The sequence below is a fragment of the Syngnathus scovelli genome, chromosome 1 (assembly GCF_024217435.2).
Source record: "Syngnathus scovelli strain Florida chromosome 1, RoL_Ssco_1.2, whole genome shotgun sequence".
In the NCBI taxonomy this organism is placed as follows: domain Eukaryota; kingdom Metazoa; phylum Chordata; class Actinopteri; order Syngnathiformes; family Syngnathidae; genus Syngnathus; species Syngnathus scovelli.
In genome coordinates this window covers 16,215,386-16,237,339 of record NC_090847.1, presented here as the reverse complement: position 1 = coordinate 16,237,339, position 21,954 = coordinate 16,215,386, and the positions used below count along the sequence as shown (strand labels likewise).

At 44.1% G+C, this 21,954-nt stretch overlaps 1 protein-coding gene across 6 annotated transcripts in view; it reads left to right on the top strand.

Moving 5' to 3' along the window:
- The window catches only part of zgc:66433 (uncharacterized protein LOC321250 homolog), a 36,369-nt gene extending 29,094 nt beyond the window's left edge, over positions 1–7,275 (top strand). For 5 of the 6 annotated variants that reach the window (XM_049733711.1, XM_049733740.1, XM_049733718.1 and 2 more), the window contains 8 exons: positions 50–263; positions 343–862; positions 965–2,303; positions 2,761–2,864; positions 3,404–3,557; positions 3,660–3,778; positions 3,959–4,052; positions 5,473–7,275. In XM_049733711.1, coding sequence (XP_049589668.1) covers positions 50–263; positions 343–862; positions 965–2,303; positions 2,761–2,864; positions 3,404–3,557; positions 3,660–3,778; positions 3,959–4,052; positions 5,473–5,972 — 3,044 coding nt within the window. In that variant the 3' untranslated portion in view covers positions 5,973–7,275. The remainder of the gene's footprint in view (positions 1–49; positions 264–342; positions 863–964; positions 2,304–2,760; positions 2,865–3,403; positions 3,558–3,659; positions 3,779–3,958; positions 4,053–5,472) is intronic. The other variant, XM_049733729.2, reaches the window with a different exon arrangement.
- The last annotated feature ends 14,679 nt before the right edge of the window (positions 7,276–21,954 follow it).

Below are 21,954 nucleotides of genomic sequence, written 5' to 3'. Positions count from 1 at the left end.
TCTACCTCTATGTGTTGTTTCCTTCATCTGTTTCTGCTTATTGATGCAGATGCAAGCGAAGATGCGCTGAAACAAAAGCCAAAAGAGGAGAAAGAAGCTCAGGAGAAAGAGCAGCCATTGTTGCACGAAGCAGCGGAAGAGGATGAGTTGGACGTTTCACTCGTTCAGGACACTTCCTGTCACTCGGGGGTGGTAGCAGCTGACATTCAGCTTTCGCCCTCCCCCGAACTCAGTAACGGAGGCTCTTCTCTGGACAGTCCCATGTGCGTAAACATCATTTTCTAATTGTCTTTATTGTGGTGGGCTCTCCTACGAATAAGACCTCACCATTTCTGCTTTCAGAGCCACACCGGAACCCCCTGCTGGCCACCAAGATTTCTGGGACCATTCTCTTGTGAATGGAAAAGAGAAGGGCATGGATGGACTAGATCTGGGAGAAGAAGATGGACTTGGAGAAGGTGTGGAGGGTGACAGCTCCTTCTTACAGGAAGTGCTCAGCTCCTTGAAGACGCCCCTACCTTCTTGCACTCCATGTGTGGCCTCTGAGGATGTTGTCCTGGATCTGAATGAAGAGAACAAGGAACAGGAAAATGAAGAAGAGGTGAAGGATGAGCCTGCATTTCCTCAAACTGCTCCATGTGACATCCTATTGGATCAGTCCAGCGAGGAGGAGGAGGAGGAGGAGGAGGAGGAGGAGGAGGAGGAGGAGGAGGAGGAGGAGGAGGAGGAGGAGGAGGAGGAGGAGGCAGTTGCTTTGACCAGTCCTTTCCTACATGTGGATGAAGAAGAAGAAAGTGAAGATGACGATGAAAAAGAAGAGGAGGAGGAAGAACTTGTTGTGGAAAGATTCAGTCAGCCTTGTGTAAGTATTTTTTATTATTAACATGTCATTGATGCATCCATTCACCTAAAAGTTATTTACGGGGTCTTTTGACTTCATGACTTCATTTGTTTCTTCTTTCAGATCCATTTAGAGGATGAGCATCACGACTTGCCACAAGAAGTGAAACCTGAAGAACAGCACGACTTGTACAGAACAGAATCGAACCACAGGGAAGAATTGGAAACTGAAGCAAGTAAGGAAGATCAGAAGTTAATCAATCTTCAACTGGAGGCAGAAGGTCATGAGGTGAGGGCGTATGTGGAGGAAGAGGAAAAACAAGAGTGGATTGAAGTGGCAGAAGACGAAGACTGGGAAATGCTTCCCGTTGAAACATGCCAAGAGGTTTGCAATGTGACGTTATTGCCGGAGCAAAGGGAAACTTCACATGTCGATGCCATGGGTAACCCACAATGCACACATGAAGTTGAAACACTTCAGGAGTCATGTGATCCAGTAACCGACCTCAAGAGCCAAATGTTTCCCAATGAAAATGATCGTGAAAGTAAAGCAAGAGAGGAGAATGAAGACTTCAAGCATACAGAGCTCCATTCAGGAGAAGACGATGGGAAGGATGGAGATGTGGAGCAAGAGGAATTGCTGGAGATGGAAGAAGAAATTGGAACAAAGCAAACGATATCATTTAGATTATCTTCTTCACACTTTGAATCGCCTTCACAAGACACTGAGACCTTGGCTCTGAGCACAACAAACACTCCCAGCGAGACTGACCCTCCCGCCGAGACCAACACTCCCATCGTTCCCTGTGAGACTGTCACTCTTGAAGAGACCACCATTTGCACCGAGAGCCTCCATGCCAGTGAGACCTTCCCTCATGCTGAGGTCAACACTCCCACTGAGACCTTCTCTAACTACCAACCTCTAACCACTCCAGTCCACACAAACCTTGTCTCTCCGTGCTCGGAGTCGGGCACATTTGCCTTTCAGTTGTCTCCATCTGACGAAGATCCTAAAGTTGCGGCATCTTATACAATAACAGAGCAACATGTTGATGAAGAGACCATTGACACTGGAATGGAAATCAAAGAAGAGCCAGTGACTCCGATTTGTGATACAGATGTTGTAGATGAAGCCATGCCTCCACCTGAGGAGGAAGTAGTCAACCAGTTACCGGAACGTCCCAATGAGAGCAAAGTTCGCTTCACAATCATCCCTGCCTGGCAGAGATCCCTCTCTGGTGGGGAGGCCAAAGAGATCCCGCCCCCTTCATCAGCACCAACCCCCAGCCAAGAGCCCGGAGATGAGGATGTGGAGGAGACCACCAAGAAGGACCCACAGTTGGAGGCCCAGATGGAGAAATGTGTCAAAACAACAGTGGCTGGTGGGACTGCTGTCAAAGCTCTCAATGATGTAGTCCAGGACCCGGAGACAGCACAAACCTCTGCTGCTGCAGGTAAAGAAGGTGAGCAAACATAATGGACGAGCACTTCAGCAGAAGTGTGTGCAGACCCCTAATGATTTTTGCAATTCATGGATTCACTCATTTGTTGATTTTTTTAATTTTATTTATTTTTTCTCCCCGGGAACTTATTCTGTCGTTGACTGAAAATCTCACAAATTTACCTTTTGTGCACAAGCCAAAGCATTAATTTGCTGCCATCTTGGTGTTAAGGAAACATGTTTAATTTAGTTGTTTTATTTTCCCCAAACAAATAAAAAATCAGTCAGTCCCCTGCTGCCATCTTGTGGCATCTTTTTACGCCTGGATTGGAACAAAAAGAAACGACACAATTGCACAACTAAAGGCTTGGCCATTTATACGAATTGTGTTAAAAAACAATAATAAAAAAATAAATGTTAATTTAAAGGAGTCGTATCTTTCACACCTAGTTCGGTTTATCCTGCACTTCTATGTACAGAGAGCGCTGTGGCGATGGAGGGAAACTGCAACAATCCCTTTGGAATTCGGCTGAGGAAGACTGCAGTTCTGCATCGCTTTAGTTCGGAAGAGGAAAACACAGAGGTGAAAACCAATCCCTTATTTATTTATCCTTTTGGGGTAGGATTGAATGTTCTGGATTGATTAATAATACTGTAATTGGCAAGAGGTTGTCTGTGCCTACTGCCACCTAGTGAAATATTGATTTGTTTGTCTGTCTTGCTGACAGATGAATGAAACATTATTTATGGTTAAAAAAATATTTTCATGAAAATTGTGATTTTTGTTTGTTTTCAAAGTGAAATTTCCTGTGGTAATGTGCACTGGTGAAAGCCACCCGCAACTTCATTTTTTCTCCCACCACCAAACAAAACCTGGTGTTTGTAAAGCAAAATGCCACAAGAACAAACAATATACAGATTTTTTGGGCAGTTTCATGATGGGCAACTGTTAAATATGTTTAATAGGTTTTTACGATTGATTTAGTACTATAACCAGATCCCAAATCAAACAATTGTGGGGCCCACTGCAACATTTCCAGTGTTTGTCTGGTGACTCGTAGTGGTTTCGACAGACCATGTAGCTATGAACGTGTCACTGCATTTGATGTGCTCTTTTTTTAGGCACCCGTTGAGCCTCCGGCGCAGCCTGTTACTTGTAAAGTTGAAATGAGCAGTTGTAAACCGTCCATAAGTCCACCGGTTTTCACCAAACCTGCCCTTCCCAAGAAACCAGATGTCCACGGGGAGACTGGAGTGAAAAGCAAACGTGTCTCAGGTGCATACGAACGCACACAAATGCACTCTTGGGAACACGGAGCCAAACTAACATTGGCATGGTTATTAAGTTCCCATAAAATTAACCCTGTGACTCATTTAGAACCTGCTGCAGCTCGTGGTGTCACCGTTGAATCTGAGGGTCCCAGCTGGATCTCCATGGCCAGACAGAAACAGAAGATCTATAAAGAAAATCCACTGGACGAGATGACCGTCAAGAAGGTTAGTTTTTGCTTAATTTTTGATCTAAAAACACAAATCCTAGTGAGACTGCATTTGTTCGTGATGATTGTCCATCCTGTTTTTTGCTCCCCCTCTCGTTGCATTTGCATACATAAAAGACATCAACATACAGTTAGAGGTGCTTAAACTAATGAATGTGGTTCTCTCCTTTGTCATCAGGAGGACCAAGACAGTAACTCTTCATTGCCTTCGTATGTCAGCCAAACATCAAAAAAGGAACTCTGCACTAAAACATCCGACTTCATCGGAAAAGGTCTGAACACACACAGACACAACATCAAGAAAGGAACACACACGCAAATGTACGCACACACGTACCACAGCCAACTTTATCCTTGTGAATTATGCTTGCTCTTAGAGAACCAACTTTGTCTGGGAAATAATATAAACATGCAGTCCTCAACATCAATTAGTGTGCCCCATTTTATAAATTGAATTTATACCCTCATTTCTCAGTGAGCACAAGAACATTTGAGAATTTTGATGCTGACTGGACTCACATGTGGTTGAATTAAAAAAAAATGATTTGCTTGACTTTTATTGACGTGCAGAGATTTTTCAACCGTATTTATGAAAAAAATACATTTTTATGTATTTTGTACTTGAGTCCAAGGGCATAAATATGTTCTATGTCAGGAAATGTTGATTCTGGATGCAAACCAGAGTTTTTTTTTTTTTTTTTTTTTACAAATCAGTTTAGTTGGGTGTACTCGTTTACTCTGGTATGTTGAGTATTGTGTAATGTCCTCACCATGCAAACTAATGGACAGCTAATTTTAAACTTGCTGTGTATTATTTCTTTTTAACTTTACTTGAGTATTTTTTTCTCAACAGCATTTTAACATTTACTACCTGCATTTAAAAGCAGATATCTGTACTTTGGTCTTCTAAATTTGACATAATAAGCTTGTTAGTTTACCAACCAGCGTGGATGATGAAAAAAAAAAACAGCAGCTAAGAAAAAAAAAAAAAACAAGGACAATAACAACATGAAGTAATGTGAAAGGAGACATTAGAATGGAAGCTAATTCAGAGTAGCAAAGTATTTCTTATCTTGCCTTAAGAGACCTTACAATACTGGTGCATTAGACTTAGGCCAGAACAAAGATACCTCGCTAAAAGGCAGTGGACGCATGGAGTTCCCTCGGCCAACCAAAATCAATGGACATGTCATTATTGTCATGTATGGCGACATCTGTATTATATGTATATCAAGTGACACAGGTTTTTTTCCTACCGCGAAAATAAGTTCTATAGGTAAGACAGTAATTTTTGAATTTATTAGTTTTGAATTTCTAAATAATTGACTTGACTCCTATCATTTGATTGGATGCCCTCTTCACGAAGGACAGATCGTTTGAGTCAGTAATTGTCAAAGTGTGGTAGGCAGGCTCCCTCTAGTGGTAGATTAGTAGTTTTTTCTGGACAGTATTTTAGAGCAGCGTTATGGTCAAATTGTGCTTAACGTTACAGTGAAAATATCAATTTTATAATTAGAAACTCTGGCTTGCTTTTGCTGACCACTCAAGCCTTCTATTATTGTATTGCTGGTGTTATTGGTGAGCGGAGTGTTTTCTAGCATGATTTGGATAATTTATGATGCATTTCTCAATAAATGATTCACCTGCATTTTCTTCAAAAATGCTCACAATGAAATTCTTTTTTTCCTTTAGTGAGTTCATCAGAGATCAGTAAGTCTTCATCAACTACCGAAAACGAGACCAGGAAGCCACTCTCCCCTGTTACTCCAGTGCCACCTCAGCTTCCCAAATGTCAGCCACTCCCTTGCCCTGTTACCCCTAAACCCACTCTTCCTTCAGTCATCTCCAAACCCGCACCACAGGCCCCCTCCTCTCAACGATCCCTATCCCCTCCTACTCCTGTTCCAGTTCCCATAAAAGCTCCTTCTAGCTCCAACCCGCCCGCTGTGTCCAAACCCCCCATAGAACCCAAGCCAGCGCAGAGCCCAAGCACGACACTCACTTCGCCCCCTTTTCCATCAAGAATCAACCCTCCGCTGACGGCTTCAAGAGTTCCTGCACTTTCTGGTCCGCCGACGGCGTCTCAGCGTGGTCTCCCACCTCCATCTTTGCCCCAGGATGAGCCACCGTGGATGGCTCTGGCCAAGAAGAAGGCCAAAGCCTGGAGCGAGATGCCCCAGATAGTTCAGTGACAAACAGGGACGCTTCGGTACTCTGGCTCACATTTGATGATTGGACTCTACAGAGAGTCTGAATGGACCAGAATGCATTTGCACATTATTGAAATCTTATTATTGTTGACTCTTGCTTTCTTGTTTCTAAGCATGTCTCACACAAATTCTTTATTTCCATATTGTGTACAGCGATGTTGCATGAATGGCAGGGTAAGTAGCTCCAAAATATATATGTAGCTCTAACTTGAAAGGTTTATCCACACATCTGCACTTTTAGTTTATAATAAAGTGCCTGTTTGTGATAAGAAATAATAATAATAGGATATTATGAGTGACTATCATGGTCAAACAAAAAAATGTAAAAAGGAAAAAACCCAAGGAAAAAAGTCATAAAGTCACATCAATGATCTCAGAGTGCTATTACAAGACTAAAGTTATAATTTGTCAAGGAAAAGAGGATAGTTTACAGGTGAATGGAAAAAAATACCACACAACATAAACACAGCCATCTAAGACCTGCTACTTTATATATAAATTGGGTAATGTCAACACTTATAGTTCGATAAGATGTTTCGTCTGAATACACTAATATGAATGATCCTTCTTGGGGGGAAAATTTTCTGAAAAGCCAAGACTTGACTGTAGTAAATTGCATTTTCCCCCCTCATATTACAACTGACTTGTTATATGTATTTTTTTCATAACTAACTTTTTTCCCCCCCTCCTGATTTCATATTGTTGAGGTTTACTGTCCTAACACAGTTAACAAAAGCCAAGAGCGACAAAGTCCGAGCTAAAAGAATGTGCTTATTTTAGAATCTAATACCAAGCCACATTTTGGAGGAATCTGATCCGATTGGAGCAAAATCTACATGAACTGACCAAAGTTGTGCTGGTGTTTCACCAAAATGATCTAATCTGCATTTCCTTAAGGGGCCACTATTAGTTTTCGGTGGCCAATGTAGTATTTTTAAGTCTTCATCATCATACAGGAATATGATCTTAGAATGCTTATTACATGGATTTAAGTATTTTTAGTTTTGTTTCATCTTGGCAGCCATATATGGACTGTTTAATTTCTTAATCACTACCAAATGTACAGATAATGATTCAGATAATCTACAGACGCAGTCAGTAGCCATTTGGAGATTGTTTTTCTGCAAATGCAGAGAAAATCATCAAGGAAGGCAAGAGAGCTTGCATTGGTATCAGATTGGATGAGATTGATTATCTCACTATGAGTTGTTTGTTTTATTTTGTACTGCCTTTTGAGTATTTTTTGTGTACATATATGGTGCAGTAAATAACAAATGAGAGTTTTTTTTCTTTGCTTTTGTTTCGTCTCATTACTACTGTCTTTCACAATGATAAAAACGAAAGACTTCAATGCAAATTATTCAATTCATACTGATAAAAAAAAATTACCTTGATGCAATATTCTCATCTGCAAGTATTAACTGGTAATCCATGGGACTTTTGCTACTTTATCAAGAAAAAAGGGGCAACACACACACAACAACAACAACAACAACAACAAAAACACAAAGAAAATCCTAAAGCAGCACACCGTAGTGGTTCATTTTTCTGGTATCTGGCAGCATGGGTTCAGTTCTCACCATGAGACTAACGGTTGTCTTTTTGTGGCCCGTGATTGATTGGGGACTCGTTCAGGGTACACTCTACTTTTTTGCTTGATGCCATTTGGGATAGTCTCCCATTTCCTTACTTGTCAGTAGTGTTTCAAAGGGGACGTGTGGGGAGCGACTGAGGCTGCTCCTCTAAAGTTCTAAATAAACAACCAACAGTAGATAACATTTTAGTTATGAAATTAGCACATTTTGTGAGTCCACTGGGAGAAACGGCTGCATTTTGTGCAACCTACCTAACTTCTACTGTTGATAGTAAAAGGCAGAATCAAACTTTTTTGAAAGGAATCTATTATTTCAATTGATAGACTGAGTGTACTGTATATAGTATAATTATTGTACAAAAAACACCCTGAACCAGCAGATTGCTGGGTGCATTGTTTCCTAACCTGTACCACCCAAAAATTAGGAAAATGAGCAAGAAAGCAGAGTGGTACAGAAGATGTGTGCTTAGCCCTTGACACAGGTGCTCTGCTATCCAAGCGTCTTTTCTGATGTGGAAATAAATACAAAAATAAATAAAAAATATTCAATTGAATATCAATTAATTTTTAACATATTTTTGATTTTTTTTAAAAAATATTTGTTTATATTTTTACTTTTATTCATTTTTTTTTAAATTTGACACATTTGGTCCTTCAGACATGGTATATTTATTTGACACTAAATTAGAGATCACTTTTTTGACAATGAGAGCTACCTCTTGTGTAAGAAGTGCATAAAGCTTACAATAGCAATTCAAGTGATGTAACAAATTAACTCAAATTGCCTTTAATAATAGTGTGTTGTTACTCAATTACATTTATTGTCAAACACTGATTATGTTAATGATGCCTCACATTTAATTATATTACATAGTAAACTTTTTTTCCATTAATCCATGGAGGCGAGATCCGAAGAGATATAAACTCTGAAAACTGTCAAACTGGGGAAAAGAAAACCGAAAATGTTGGTGACAGACTTGAAGTGGGAAGATCATGTAACAGAGGTGTCAGAAATTACAACTCATTCATTGTTTGGAAAAGCAAACATTCAACCAGCAGGGGAAGACATTGTACAAGATAAAGACGCTCAGCCATCCAAAACGGCAGCCAACTGAACAACTTGCACAGAGGTGATTTCAATGGACGGAGGGCAAATAAAAATGGAAGAAATAAAGACAAGCCAAATACAACCGGGGAACAGAAAACTGAGGCAACCACAACACGGAGACAATACAGCTTGTCCTCAGTGTAGAAAATACAACTAAAACGTACATTCAGTGTGAGCGAAAGTACCAATCAGTTTAAGAAAACCCTTAGCTGCAATATTAAAATTGGTATAAATGTTGTTCCCCATGCAATGCCACTGAATCAAAACAAGACCTAGTCTGGCACAAAAATGTACTGCAACCTGCAGGATGTAACTCTTGTGTCTAACACAGATTCAGACTACACTCATGCAGTATGAGGTTTATTCTTTTATATTTCATACCACGGGTGTCAAACTCATTTTTGTTGCAGGCCGCATCATGGTCATAGTTTCCTCTGGAGGCTTATTATGACTGTCAACCCAAATAAATGTAAGAACGTCTAATATTATATACAGCAGGGGTGCCTAAGTTTGGCCTTCAAGAGCCCCTATCCGGCCTGTTTTAGGCGGAACTCTACTACAGCACACCTGACCTGATTCAAACGATCAGCTTCTCAGTAAGATTTGAAAAAGCCTGAAAACGAACCTGATGATTTGAAGCAGATGTGCTGCAGCAGGGATACATCAAAATAAGGCTGGATAGGGGCTCTTGAGGACCAGACTTGGACACCCCTGATATACAGTACAGCCTACGCAACAACTGATGAATAACTACTTCTGAAATCAGAGGTTAGTAAAAACTGTTCATTTAAAAAAAAAAGAATGGCAATAAAACTTGCTAGCAACATCTCTGTTAGTGAAGACAATTTGTAATTTTAGTATTGACACATCAAAACTGTCTTGGAGGGCCAAATATAATGTACAAGCCAAATTTGGCCCATGGGCCAGAGTTTGACACTCCTGCTTTATACTAGTATATTTTTACACTTCTTTTGGATTGTCCATTATTTCTCATTGTTTAGTTTATTTCTGTTGCCCAAGGTGGCTGCTTATCATGAATAACTTGAAAAGAATAAATGTAGTTTGAAACCTGCTAGACTAGCGCAAATATCAAAACGTCCCAGATTTTAGGTGTCAAGTGAGCTCAAGCACATCATGTACTGCCTTATAGTAGTTGCATGTTGCTAGCAGAATAGATTGCAGGAAGTAGCTCTATGAAGGCAACCGTGATTCTTATCAGATATTTCCTAAATTGTGAGCAGAAGAGAGTAGCTTTACCTGATAGGAAGTATTTTGAAATATCTCAACTGAGATACAAGCTATGTATGTAGATGGGGAGCTTCAGTCTGCAAAACCTTTCAGTTCAAAGTTAATATCATGAGATGAATTAGAAATGATTGGTTTGTGTTTTGCAGTTTTTGCTTTATTGATTGCTATTCAATTAGTGGCCCACGGGCCACATGCGGCTTAGAACCAACCCCGGAGTGGCCAAGCTTGTGGCCCAGCCTGCCTGACTTGAATTGCATTCAAGGGATGCAGAAGGTATCTCAGTTTGCAAGATTTAAAAAATTCCAACATGTTTCATACAGTGACTACAAAACTCACATTGCCTCACCACATTGGTGATGGTAGTAAAACAGTAGTGGCACTATACTGGGGGGGGGGGGGGGGGGGAAAGATTTAAAAACTTGTGTGTGCTGGCTTGTGTAGAATTTCATATTAAGTATCAACTTCCTAAAAAAGATATTTCTCCTCAGTCTTAAACAATTCCAGCATCATGTTCATCCCCTCACTCCACGTGTGTGTATGTATGTGTGTGAAAGTGAGTAATTATAGCAATCTCACCAGTTGAGCAATTAGCCGTGGCGGCCAGATGGCGATCATGCAGCTGTGCAGGTCGTCTTTCAGTGAGATCATGTGAGGAGAGGAAGACTTCCCTTCTCGCTGTCTGATGACAGCTAGCCTACCAACCTGGCAACCTCATTTCCTCACAAACACATGCAGACTCTTCCATTGCCTTTGGCATGGCGGTTGGTGACTACACGTTAGTGTGTGTGCACATAACACGTGTGCAACCCATTTGGGGACTTCTTTATTATATACAGTTGTGCACCAGGGGGCTGATTCCATCACAGTGTTTGTTTGGCCATGCAGGACGATACAGACCTGAGGCATCCATCACACAAGAGACCATCCAGAGCCGAGAGGTGGTCCTTGAGATGCACGCCACACTAATGAAAACCAAACTGCTTTGTTTAAGCGACTATGGGTTGACGACTGATGGACGTGAAGGTCCGCTACTTAAGTCGCCGTCTGTTTCAAAGTCTGTTTGATTTCCTGGCCTCCCCCTCACATAAGGGTTTATTTCCATTCTTTTATGAGAGGAAGTGTTCAGTCAGTGCATGTGTGTGTGTGCAGTGAAAAAAACTTAATGAGAGAGGACATCAAGCATGAAAAATCCCAAAGTCCTTAACATCTCCTGTTGAAAGAGAGCGCAGAGTCAACATGCCAGTTAGCGGGAAATCATTCATTGTCTTTGCTCTGCTGTCTCTCAACTGTTGTTAACTCCCTCACAGCCACACATGGACATTTTTTTTTTTTTTCATGATTAAGTCAGGTTTAAAGTCTGGTGGCAGAAGCAAAGAATGAGATGCAAGGCTATTTTGGGACACTTTTGCCATTGGCATCAAGACCCAAACAGTAGGTCTATGTCAAGATGATTTAGTCCAGCATTTATATCTTTAGAATCTGAATACCTGCAGCATAAAAAGTAACTTGAAATGGCAACTAAGACTTGAGAGGAAAACATGTCAGTCATGAATATCTTGTGGCATAGCATCTCATATATGGATGGGCTTTATAATTATGTTTATTTTGTTAGGTTATTCTCGCTGTGTATATTATTGACCAATTCAGTAGGTTCGAACAAACATTGGAAGGCCATATTAAATGAGCTAACAGTGATACCTTGGGTCATCGATTGTAGATGTGCTGTGTAAGCCAGTTCTTTGTATCCGAAATGTGAAATGATCCCAAACTTTGGACATTATCTGTTTTTTACACACTCTTTCTCCTGGCCCGCTGCCATGCGCAGGCTCATTTCTAATCGGAGTAGTGCACAAGGCCCAGTGTAAGCACGCCCCTAAGGATATTTGAATGTACTTTATGGGGGGAGCGCAAAAAAAAAGAAAATCCACAGATGGAGTTCTGGATGAGGCAGCAGGATGGGTTTGGGTTAAACTGGAAGGTTAAAGCTTATTAATTTGCTCATATTACCCACATTATACAGTGTTTATACAAAGTGTCTCCACACGCAATGACCTTCATTACCATCCTCCCCTTGAGAGGCTCAGGTGTTAAAAAAAGGCTTGTAGAACTCGTTGAGGCCTTGCTTGATTGATAATGTCACATACATCTTGGTATAATTAGATGAGAATATATTAGGACACTGTGGTCCAATTGTTAAGGATGAACTGGAGATGGATGCTCATCATGATGTCTGGAGGTTTTCCATTTCAACATAAACATCGGGCCAAGACACTTCACTGATGCTTTGGTCCTATGTGATTAATGCTGATCACATCGTGACCTCACCTACCGTTCTAATTACAATTAAAAATCAGTCAGAAACCATGACATTATAAAAAGGGTAACTCCATCTCAGCTGAAATGAAAACAGAGGCTCCCTTGGGGTGTGTCATGGAGTTAAAAGTGTCCATTAGAATTATGAGCGATGTGTGATTTCATTTCGATTATAATTAACTTTACTTTGTGATACAAATTCTTTCCGTGTGACGAACTCGTCCACTGCACATGATAGGAATTGTAAGTTTATCGACGGTGCCATTTACAGTACTTTTTTTTTTTTTTTTTTTCAAATAGTGGTTTGCAGTCGTGTGTTCAATATATGGCATAGCTTTTCTAATGTAAAAGACAGAGCTCAACTTCACAGCAAGCAGCAGTTAGGCAACTGGTGCTCAGTTGATCAAAAAAGAGACTTCCAGATTTTTATTGCCACTCCTAGTAGAGGTTAAATTAAACACAAAGGAAAGAGAATTACCCCTGGATGTAAAACAAGAGTCAAGAGGCATAGCTTTGCTTTAATGAAGTCATAATGAATAATCTACATCCTCTATGGCTAATATTACTGCATCTTACTAGAATCACAGTAGTAACCAAAGAATAAGTACAATGGAACCTCAGAGTTTGAACGACTTGCAATTTGCTAAAATGGAGTTTCGACCATAGAAATCTGTGGGAAAAACATCTCTGCGTTCGACCTAATTCTTAGAACCCGAACGCATGTTAGCTGAGGCAGGCCAAGCGATGTCAAACGCACACGTGACGGTAGTGAGACAATTTTGAGTCAGAGTTCCAACCAAAGGTGTTTTATTTTCTCCAACGGAAGGCAGCAGAAAAAACAAAAGGCGCCTCAAGACGAGGGACAAAAGGCAAAAAACAAAGCGCCTCAAAACAAGGGGAAAAAAAGGGCTGGAGGCAGCAAACAAAGGGCGCCTCAAACTGAGGGTAAAATACTCTGGCAAAAAACCCTAACTAAACAAATCACAGAGCTGGGCAAAAGGTATCTTCTCTCTATCTTCGCTGGTGTTCATGACAAGGTCAAGACGCACTGGCACCGGACAAGGGGAAAGACGCAGGTTATATACACAGAAGGAGGGGAACACAGGTGTAGACAATTGGGTCACGACACTTGGGATCAGGGAAGTAACGTGACCGGACGCACAGAGGAAGGACACATGAACTGGAACGAGAGGAGAGTTACAACAATAAAACCGGAAGTGACAAAAACAATACACCCCCTCTAGGGCCGGATCCCAAACGGGCCAGGAGCATCGGGGTGAGCCGCGTAAAAGTCATCAAGCAGTCCGGGATCCAGGATATAACTTCGCGGCACCCATTGCCGCTCCTCTGGCCCATAACCCTCCCAGTTGACCAGGAACTGCCAGCCCCGACCCTTCCTGCGCACGTCCAGCAACTCCTTGACCGTGTATGCAGGCCCACCCCCCACTGTCCGCGGGGGCGGGGGCTCCGCGGGAGCCGGGACCATCCCACTCTCCCTAACCGGCTTAATCTTGCCGACGTGGAAGGTGGGATGCACGGCCAGGGACCGGGGCAGGCGGAGTCGCACAGCGGCCGAACCGACGACCTTGGATATCGGGAATGGACCCACAAAACGGGGGACCAGCTTCCTGGAGCCCACCTGGAGGGGAAGGTCCCGGGCGGACAGCCAGACTCGTTGGCCGGGCCGGTAGATGGTCGTCTCCGGTCGGCCATTCCTCTTGACCCTGTCGCCCTGGCGGATCAGGGTGGCTCGTACCGCCGCCCAGATGCGACGACAGCGTCTCATGGCGCGCGCCAAGGTGACGGACACCTCAGGCTCACTGTCGGGGAAGATCGGAGGCTGGTAGCCGAATACGCACATGAAGGGGGACATTCCGGTAGCCGTGGTAGGAAGGGAGTTATGGGCGTATTCCACCCACGTTAAGTTCTTGCGCCAGGACGAGGGGTTCTGGGTCACCAAGCAGCGGAGGCCTGTTTCCAGCTGCTGGTTAATACGCTCCGCCTGGCCGTTCGCCTCCGGGTGGTAGCCCGAAGTGAGACTCACGGTGGCCCCTAATAGCTTGCAAAATTCTTTCCAAAAACGGGATACAAATTGGTGGCCCCTATCGGACACGACGTCCCGTGGAAATCCGTGAATTCTAAAAACATGGTCCATAAGGATTATTGCCGTTCGGAAGGTAACTTGGGCAGGGCAATGAAGTGTGCCATCTTGGAGAACCTGTCAACTACCGTGAGTATCGTTGTCTTCCCGTTAGACGCCGGAAGCCCCGTGACAAAGTCTACCGAGATGTCAGCCCATGGTCGACTGGGAATGGGTTGCAACAAACCCACATGGCTGCCGGGAGTGTTCTTATTTCGCGCACAAGCGGGACAGGCTGCAATGTATTCCCTTACGTCTGACCCCATGGAGGGCCACCAGAATCTTTGTTGGATCACTTACATGGTTCTCCGTACGCCTGGATGACAGGCGAGTCTTGAGGTGTGCGCCCAGTGGACCACTTGGGACCGCAGCCTGGGAGGAACATACAGTCTATTCTCCGGGTTTCCCCTAGGGGGTGGTTCATCGCGGTTTGCCTGCTTTACCAGATCTTCTATGGGCCAAGTTACGGCTCCCACCACACAGTGAGGGGGGAGAATGGGTTCAAGCTCTGTGGACACTGGGTCTGGGCTGTAGATGCGCGACAGCGCATCGGGCTTGACGTTTTTGGCCCCCGGTCTGTAAGACAAGGTAAAATTGAAACGATTAAAGGAAAGGGACCAACGAGCCTGCCGTGAATTCAGTCGCTTCGCATTTCGGATATATTGGAGGTTCTTGTGATCAGTCCAAAGCAAAAAGGGTTGTTGGGCTCCCTCTAGCCAATGTCTCCATTCTTCGAGGGCCTGTTTGACCGCCAATCACATCCCCCACGTCATAATTCTGTTCAGCGGATGTCAGCCGTCGGGACAGAAAGGCGCATGGATGGAGCTTGTTGTCGGCCTGGGATCTTTGAGACAGGACGGCACCAGCTCCCTGACTGGCGGCATCAACCTCCACCACGAACTGACGAGACGGGTCGGGCAGTGTGAGGATCGGGGCGGAGGTGAACCGCCTCTTCAACTCCTGGAAGGCGGCTTCCGCCTCCGCCGTCCAACAGAACGGGACTGTCGGGGAAGTTAGAGCATGCAGTGGAGCCGCTGGGGCGCTGAAGCCTCTGATGAACCGCCTATAAAAGTTAGCAAAACCAAGAAATTGCTGCACATTTTTGCGGCTATCAGGCCATTGTGTCACCGCGCTTACTTTTGCCGGGTCCATCTGTACCTTCCCGGGGCTATGATGAAGCCAAGGAAAGATACAGTCTCGGCGTGGAACTCGCTCTTTTCGGCTTTTACATAAAGTTGGTGATCGAGGAGACATTGCAGGACCGACTTAATATAAGACTAATGGGTCTTCACATCCGGTGAGTAAATTAAGATATCATCCAAATATACAAAATCAAAATGTAAAAAAATCTCTCAGCACGTCATTAATCATGGCCTGGAAAACCGCGGCGGCATTGGTGAGACCGAACGGCATCACAAGGTACTCAAAGTGTCCTCTGGGAGTATTGAATCCCGTCTTCCACTCATCGCCCTCCCGAATGTGCACGAGGTGATAAGCGCTACGCAAGTCTAGCTTGGTAAACACCCGAGCTTGCTGCAACTGAACGAATACGGCGGACATGAGTGGGAGGGGATACCGATTCTTAATAGTGATTTGGTTGAGGGGACTGTAATCTATACAGGGGCGTAGGGTACCGTCTTTTTTGCCCACGAAGAAGAAACCGGCCCCCGCAGGGGAGGACGACTGCCTGATCAGCCCTGCTTTAAGTGACGCATCAATATAGTCATTCAAGGCCTGCTTTTCGGGACCCGAAAGTGAATAAAGCCTCCCCTTAGGTATAGCAGCGCCGGGCAAGAGTTCTATGGCGCAATCGTAAGGACGGTGGGGCGGTAAAGAGCTAGCCCGGGCCTTGCTGAATACCTCCGCAAGATGATGGTAGCATGCGGGTACTTGGGTCAGATCTGGGGCTTTGGAATCTGGGGCAGGAGAAGCAGAGTCGGGAAGAGAACTAAGTGTAGGATCTATCGAGGGGTTAGGTTTGATACAAGATACTTGGCACTGGAATCCCCACCCCTTTATCTCCCCAGAGTCTCAGTTCATGGTAGGGTTGTGACGTTTCAGCCACGGATACCCGAGGATAAGTGGATTCATGGGGGAGGTTACTACATACAGAGTTATTAGCTCATGATGATTTCCAAAAGACAGCAAAAGGGGTTCGGTTACGTAGGATATGTCAAAGAGAGCGTGACCATTAAGCGCCTTGGCCTTCACGGCCGTGTCCAGCAGTTCAGTCTTTACCCCTAATCTGCGAGCGAAGGCCCAGTCAATCAAGCTCATCAGCCCCGGAGTCAATCAACACACTTAGTTTGATGACCTTTCCTTGGCAGGTCAGCGCCCCGATGGGTAGGGCCCGACCCTTCTGCTGGACCACGGAGAAGGCGCTTACCATCAGGTTCTTCCTCTCCGGGCAGGAGAGGAGGAGATGTCCTTGCGCCCTGCAATAATAGCATGTGCCCTCCTGGCGTCGACGCTGCCTTTCCTCCTCGCTCAACTTGGGCCGGCCAAGCTGCACGGGTTCCGTCCCAGCCGGTAGCAGGGCCGGGTTCGGCCTTTGGCGGTGAGTCTCGAGAGGTGACGGTCCCACCACTGACACAGGGGGGGAGGCGATCGTGCTTCGGCTTGCGCGCTGCTTCTTCCAGTCTTGTAATCTGTTGTCCGTTCGAATAGCCAGCGCGATGAGAGCGTCGAGATCCGCGGGAAGATTGAGGGGGATGAGTTGGTCCTGGATGGTTCCGGAAAGGCCCCGGAGAAAAACATCATACAGGGCCGTCGAGTTCCACCCGCATTCCGCGGCCATAGTGCGGAAGCGGATTGCGTAGTCGCTGACCGTCTCTCGACCCTGGTTCAGTTGACACAGCTCCCGTGCCTTCTCTCGGTCCGAGGGGACTGGATCAAACACCTTGCGCAGGGCCTCGACGAATTCGGAGAGGGAGCGACAGGTAACGGAATCCCTGGCCCATTCTGCCGTCGCCCACGCCCGGGCTCTTCCCGTCAGATGTGAGACCATGTACGCCACCCGGGAGCGTTCCGTAGGGAAGTCGCCTGGGGACTGCTCGAACTGCATTTCACACTCTATTATAAAGGCTTGGCTCAGCCCGGGTTCACCTGAGTATCGTTCCGGGGGGGCCAATCGGACCCCCATCGCCATGGGAGCGGGAGCAGGATGGGTCACCGGGGACGCAGCTGGTGGACTGGGCGTCGCTGCTGGTCCCGAGGTCAGCAGCGTGAGGACGTCTTGCATTTGTCGGCTCAACGTTCCCACCTGGGCAGCCACCGCCTCTCTGAAGTCTTCCTGAGTCTTCCCAATCGCTTGGACACCAATACTCAGGGCATCTAACTGCTTCTGGTGTTGGGCGAGCTGCGACGCCTGGGAGCGTACTGTGGCGGCCAGCTGCTCCGCCTCTGCCGAGTCCATGTCTGGCCAGTGCGTACTGTCTGGCTTGGAGGAGGGAGAGGACTCGAATGCAGAGTTCCAACCAAAGGTGTTTTATTTTCTCCAACGGAAGGCAGCACAAAAAACAAAAGGCGCCTCAAGACGAGGGACAAAAGGCAAAAAACAAAGCGCCTCAAAACGAGGGGAAAAAAGGGCTGGAGACAGCAAACAAAAGGCGCCTCAAACTGAGGGAAAAATACTGTCAAAAAACCCTAACTAAACAAATCACAGAGCTGGGCAAAAGGTATCTTCTCTCTAGGATCTCGCGGGGAATTTCTGTGAGTTTGTGATCGCTGGTGTTCATGACAAGGTCAAGACGCACTGGTACCAGACAAGGGGAAAGATGCAGGTTATATACACACAGAAGGAGGGGAACACAGGTGTAGACAATTGGGTCACGACACAGGTGCAGACACTTGGGATCAGGGAAGTCACGTGACCGAACGCACAGAGGAAGGACACATGAACCGGAATGAGAGGAGAGTTACAACAATAAAACAGGAAGTGACAAAAACAATATATATATTTTTAAATACTTTACAGGGTGTACATGTTATTACATCAATAGACATTTACATGGCGGTTGGGAACGGATTAAACTCATTTACATTAGTATCTATGGGAAAAATGTTTTGGCAGGTTGAACAAATCAGATTTGGAACACTTTACAAGAATGAAATATTCATCATATTTTCTGCATGACAATATCATATTGCTGTCGCCAACCTTTTTGTTTCATATAAAGACATATTTTTTTTGTTATTCAGCTCATTGCTGTTGTAGAAGTTTACTGGATTATGCAGTTGTTCCTAATGAAGTGTCCAGTGAGTGGAAATGAAACCTTGAGGATCAGTCAAGGATGTTTAGCGCAAAGGTGATTATAACAGGAATTTCTTAACCTCCTGTGTTGTTCCGTCTTATCGCGTTGACATCACTATTGACATGTTTTCTTCGGACAAAGGCCTTACATCATTGCAAAACTAACAGGAAACATCTTCAACATGTGATGCCTTTTCCTGTAAGATACTCCTTCCATCCTTCAATTGAACGTTTTTTAACCATCTGCCAAGCTGGTATGTGGGATGCAATCATTTAGTACGCATTTCCTCAATGACCTGGACCGTTTGACCGAATGCTGGACCCACAGGATCCCCACCCTGTGCCAGGCTTGAGAGCCTCTAAGCCCCTCATTAGAATGGGTGCTGGGCATCTGCCAACATTTGTCCGAGCTTTCCTGTTAAAATCATCCCCTCCCACTCATTTTTTACCCACATTTGTAGCTTCACCACACTTCAAAACAAAGTGTCTGAAAGTAAGTGACAAAGACGCTCTGATGGCGCCAACTCTCTTTTTTATATCCATCAGTCCTTTTCTTTATTTCCTGGATGTTTTGTCATCCGTGATTAAAACGGTGAATACTAAGTAGAAGCCTGGTGGAAACAGTGCTTGTTTATTCTCCTCGTGTCTGCACAGCAGACCTTAATGACCCCTGAGGTACCATTACTGGACGCCTTATCAGCCGTGAAAGCATCTCAGATACTGCCAGCATCTTCTTCTCACTGTTAATGTGCGCCACATTACAGTTCGCAATAGCAGTATAATCACTGGGTTGTTCGTATATGAGCAACAGGTAGCTCTTATCTGAAGACGTTTATGTTGCACTCATCCTGCGATTTAAAAGCCGCTGCTATTGCCGCTGCAATTGCCGCTGCAATAAATCTCCAGTGTTATGAATAATGGGGTGTAATGAGAATTGAGTACATGCAATGCTGTAGGGTCATGTTTTTTTCACTTCACAGTGCTTTTTTAGCTAGATAGTAATGGATATAAAATGTCTACACACTCTTTTACAAATTCATTTTTCTATATGAAAAACTGAGACCAAGATAAATCATTAAAAAAAAGGCCTACTTTGGTGTAAATTGTGACCCGTATGACAACACGAAGAAAAAATCATTCAAGTAAAAGTGAAAACAACTGAGGTAATTTGGTTGCATAAATGTACACACCCTCTTATAACGGGGGATGTGACTGTTGTTCAGAATTAATCATATTCAAACTCATGTTTAATGGGGATCTGCACACACCGGACACCATTTCAATTGTCTTTGATTTAACACCAGATAAAGTTCAGCTGTTAGAAGGCTTTCCCCAACAATTTTTACCTTCAAATAAAGCAGTTCAGAAAATGGTTGAATGGGTGGCTTACAGCACAAGCCACCTTCCACAGAGCGCTTCTGTAGCATCTGAGGGATCTGGCAAGTGGGTGCTAAATCCAATTCAATTTAAATGTGATTGGTTAGTTCTGAACACAGCCAAATCCCACTTATAAGAGAGAGGACACACTAGTGTAACAGTAAACACTGATGTGGTTTACCAAAACTATTTACTTTGGTCTCATCTTCTCACAGAGCATTCTCCTAGAAAAAAAAAACATTAACGAGTAATTATTTGAGGAGTAATAGTATAAGATTATTGTTTTTTGTGTGTGTAATTTGGTCCAAACTGTTTCGAAATGAATACAATTGTATGCTACTCATAAAAAACTATTGACAAGGGTACCAACCTGTTAACCCTTGTAAAGCTTTTTTTTTTCTTCTTTTTTTTACTGATAGACCTTTAAAATAGTACCGATTAACTTTAATTTAGCAATGACGGAAACCCGGTTAAAACAACGACGGAGTGGCAAACTGATGACTGATGGATTGGCGTGCGAGTCGTTGGTGAATGACTAATGACTGACTGGCAAAGTTTACTACTACGCCCACCACCAAAATAAACATGTGAATGCCAAAGAATCTGTAATTGCAACAACTTTCTGGGACAAGTTGTGCATTATCTGACCAAAGCACAGGGGTGCCACTGTTTGATACAATATGTACCTAAGTTGCAAGAGTCCATATGTTCAAATGAACTTTTCTTTCATTTTTTTTTGTAGCTAAGCCCTTTTTGGCTGTGGTTTCAAGCATCTGAATGCACTTTGGATTTAACCTGAATAAATCAAATGTTCCTAGAGATCCTCAGCATGATTTCTTTTGTGGATTTGGGACTTATTTGCGAGCCACTGGGCTTCAGGCTTTATCCTTGCTATAAAACTATGCAAGGAGTGGTGTGATTAATGGCCAGTGATCCCTCTTGCATTTATCTTTGTGAGATTTGAACTTTCCTTAGCTATTAATGAGCTCTGCGGCTTGTTAGCACTACCGTACAGAGGATGGTAATGTATCAAATGAGATTAACACACAGCCAGTGAACTTGCAGTTATGTGTGTAATCGCTTGAATGTCTGGTACTGTACTGGGTGGCTTGTTTAATTGTTCTGACGTGAAACATGGTTGACTTGAGAGGAAACCTGAAGTTTGGTTTCTTTGTGCCAAAACGCTGAATAATGAACATTGAAGAGAAGATCTAAAAGATTTCATCATCTCAGCAATGTTCTACGCACAGCATTAATCTGTCTAATGAGATTCAGTGCAAGTGCTGTGCCAGAAAATGAACCCTTTTCAAAGACAGAAAGTAAAAGAGTGTTTATAAAAACGGACTTTTTTAGCTTTTTTTTATAAAGTCAAACAATGGACTATTCCAAAGACCTTTGCCTGCTATTGCTAGTGACCTTAGCACTAAGTTCTGTGCCCCCCCATCACGAGTTACTTGACAAGTGAGAAAAATGCACATTAACCCTTCAAAGGTGCTCAGTGACACCGAGTGGCCCGAGGCAGCACTGTGGCACCTCCTGCTTCTTGAAGCCGGACAACTTGATTTCAATGCGCACACTTTCAAAGGCCTGTCATGGATCAGCGCCTCCGCAGCGCCATGGCCTTTTCATGCCTTTAGCTAGCCTTGACGGTTCCCGTGGAAAAGCGTGGCGAAAGCTTGGGGGGGGTGGGGGGCGGGCAAGAAAACTGACAAACAGCAACAAACAAAAGAAATTGTGAGGGTCCCTTTGGAGAACATTTAGTGTCGGACTGAACGTTTTCACCATGACTTCACGTGACGCTTTGCTTGTGCAGAAGGGAAACCATTTCAAACAATGAATGTAGTGAACACAGCATGCCATTAATATCACATGTGGAGGAAGGCCTTTGCTCCGATGGCAGATCAGGTCTATCAATTATGACACCCAAGCCGC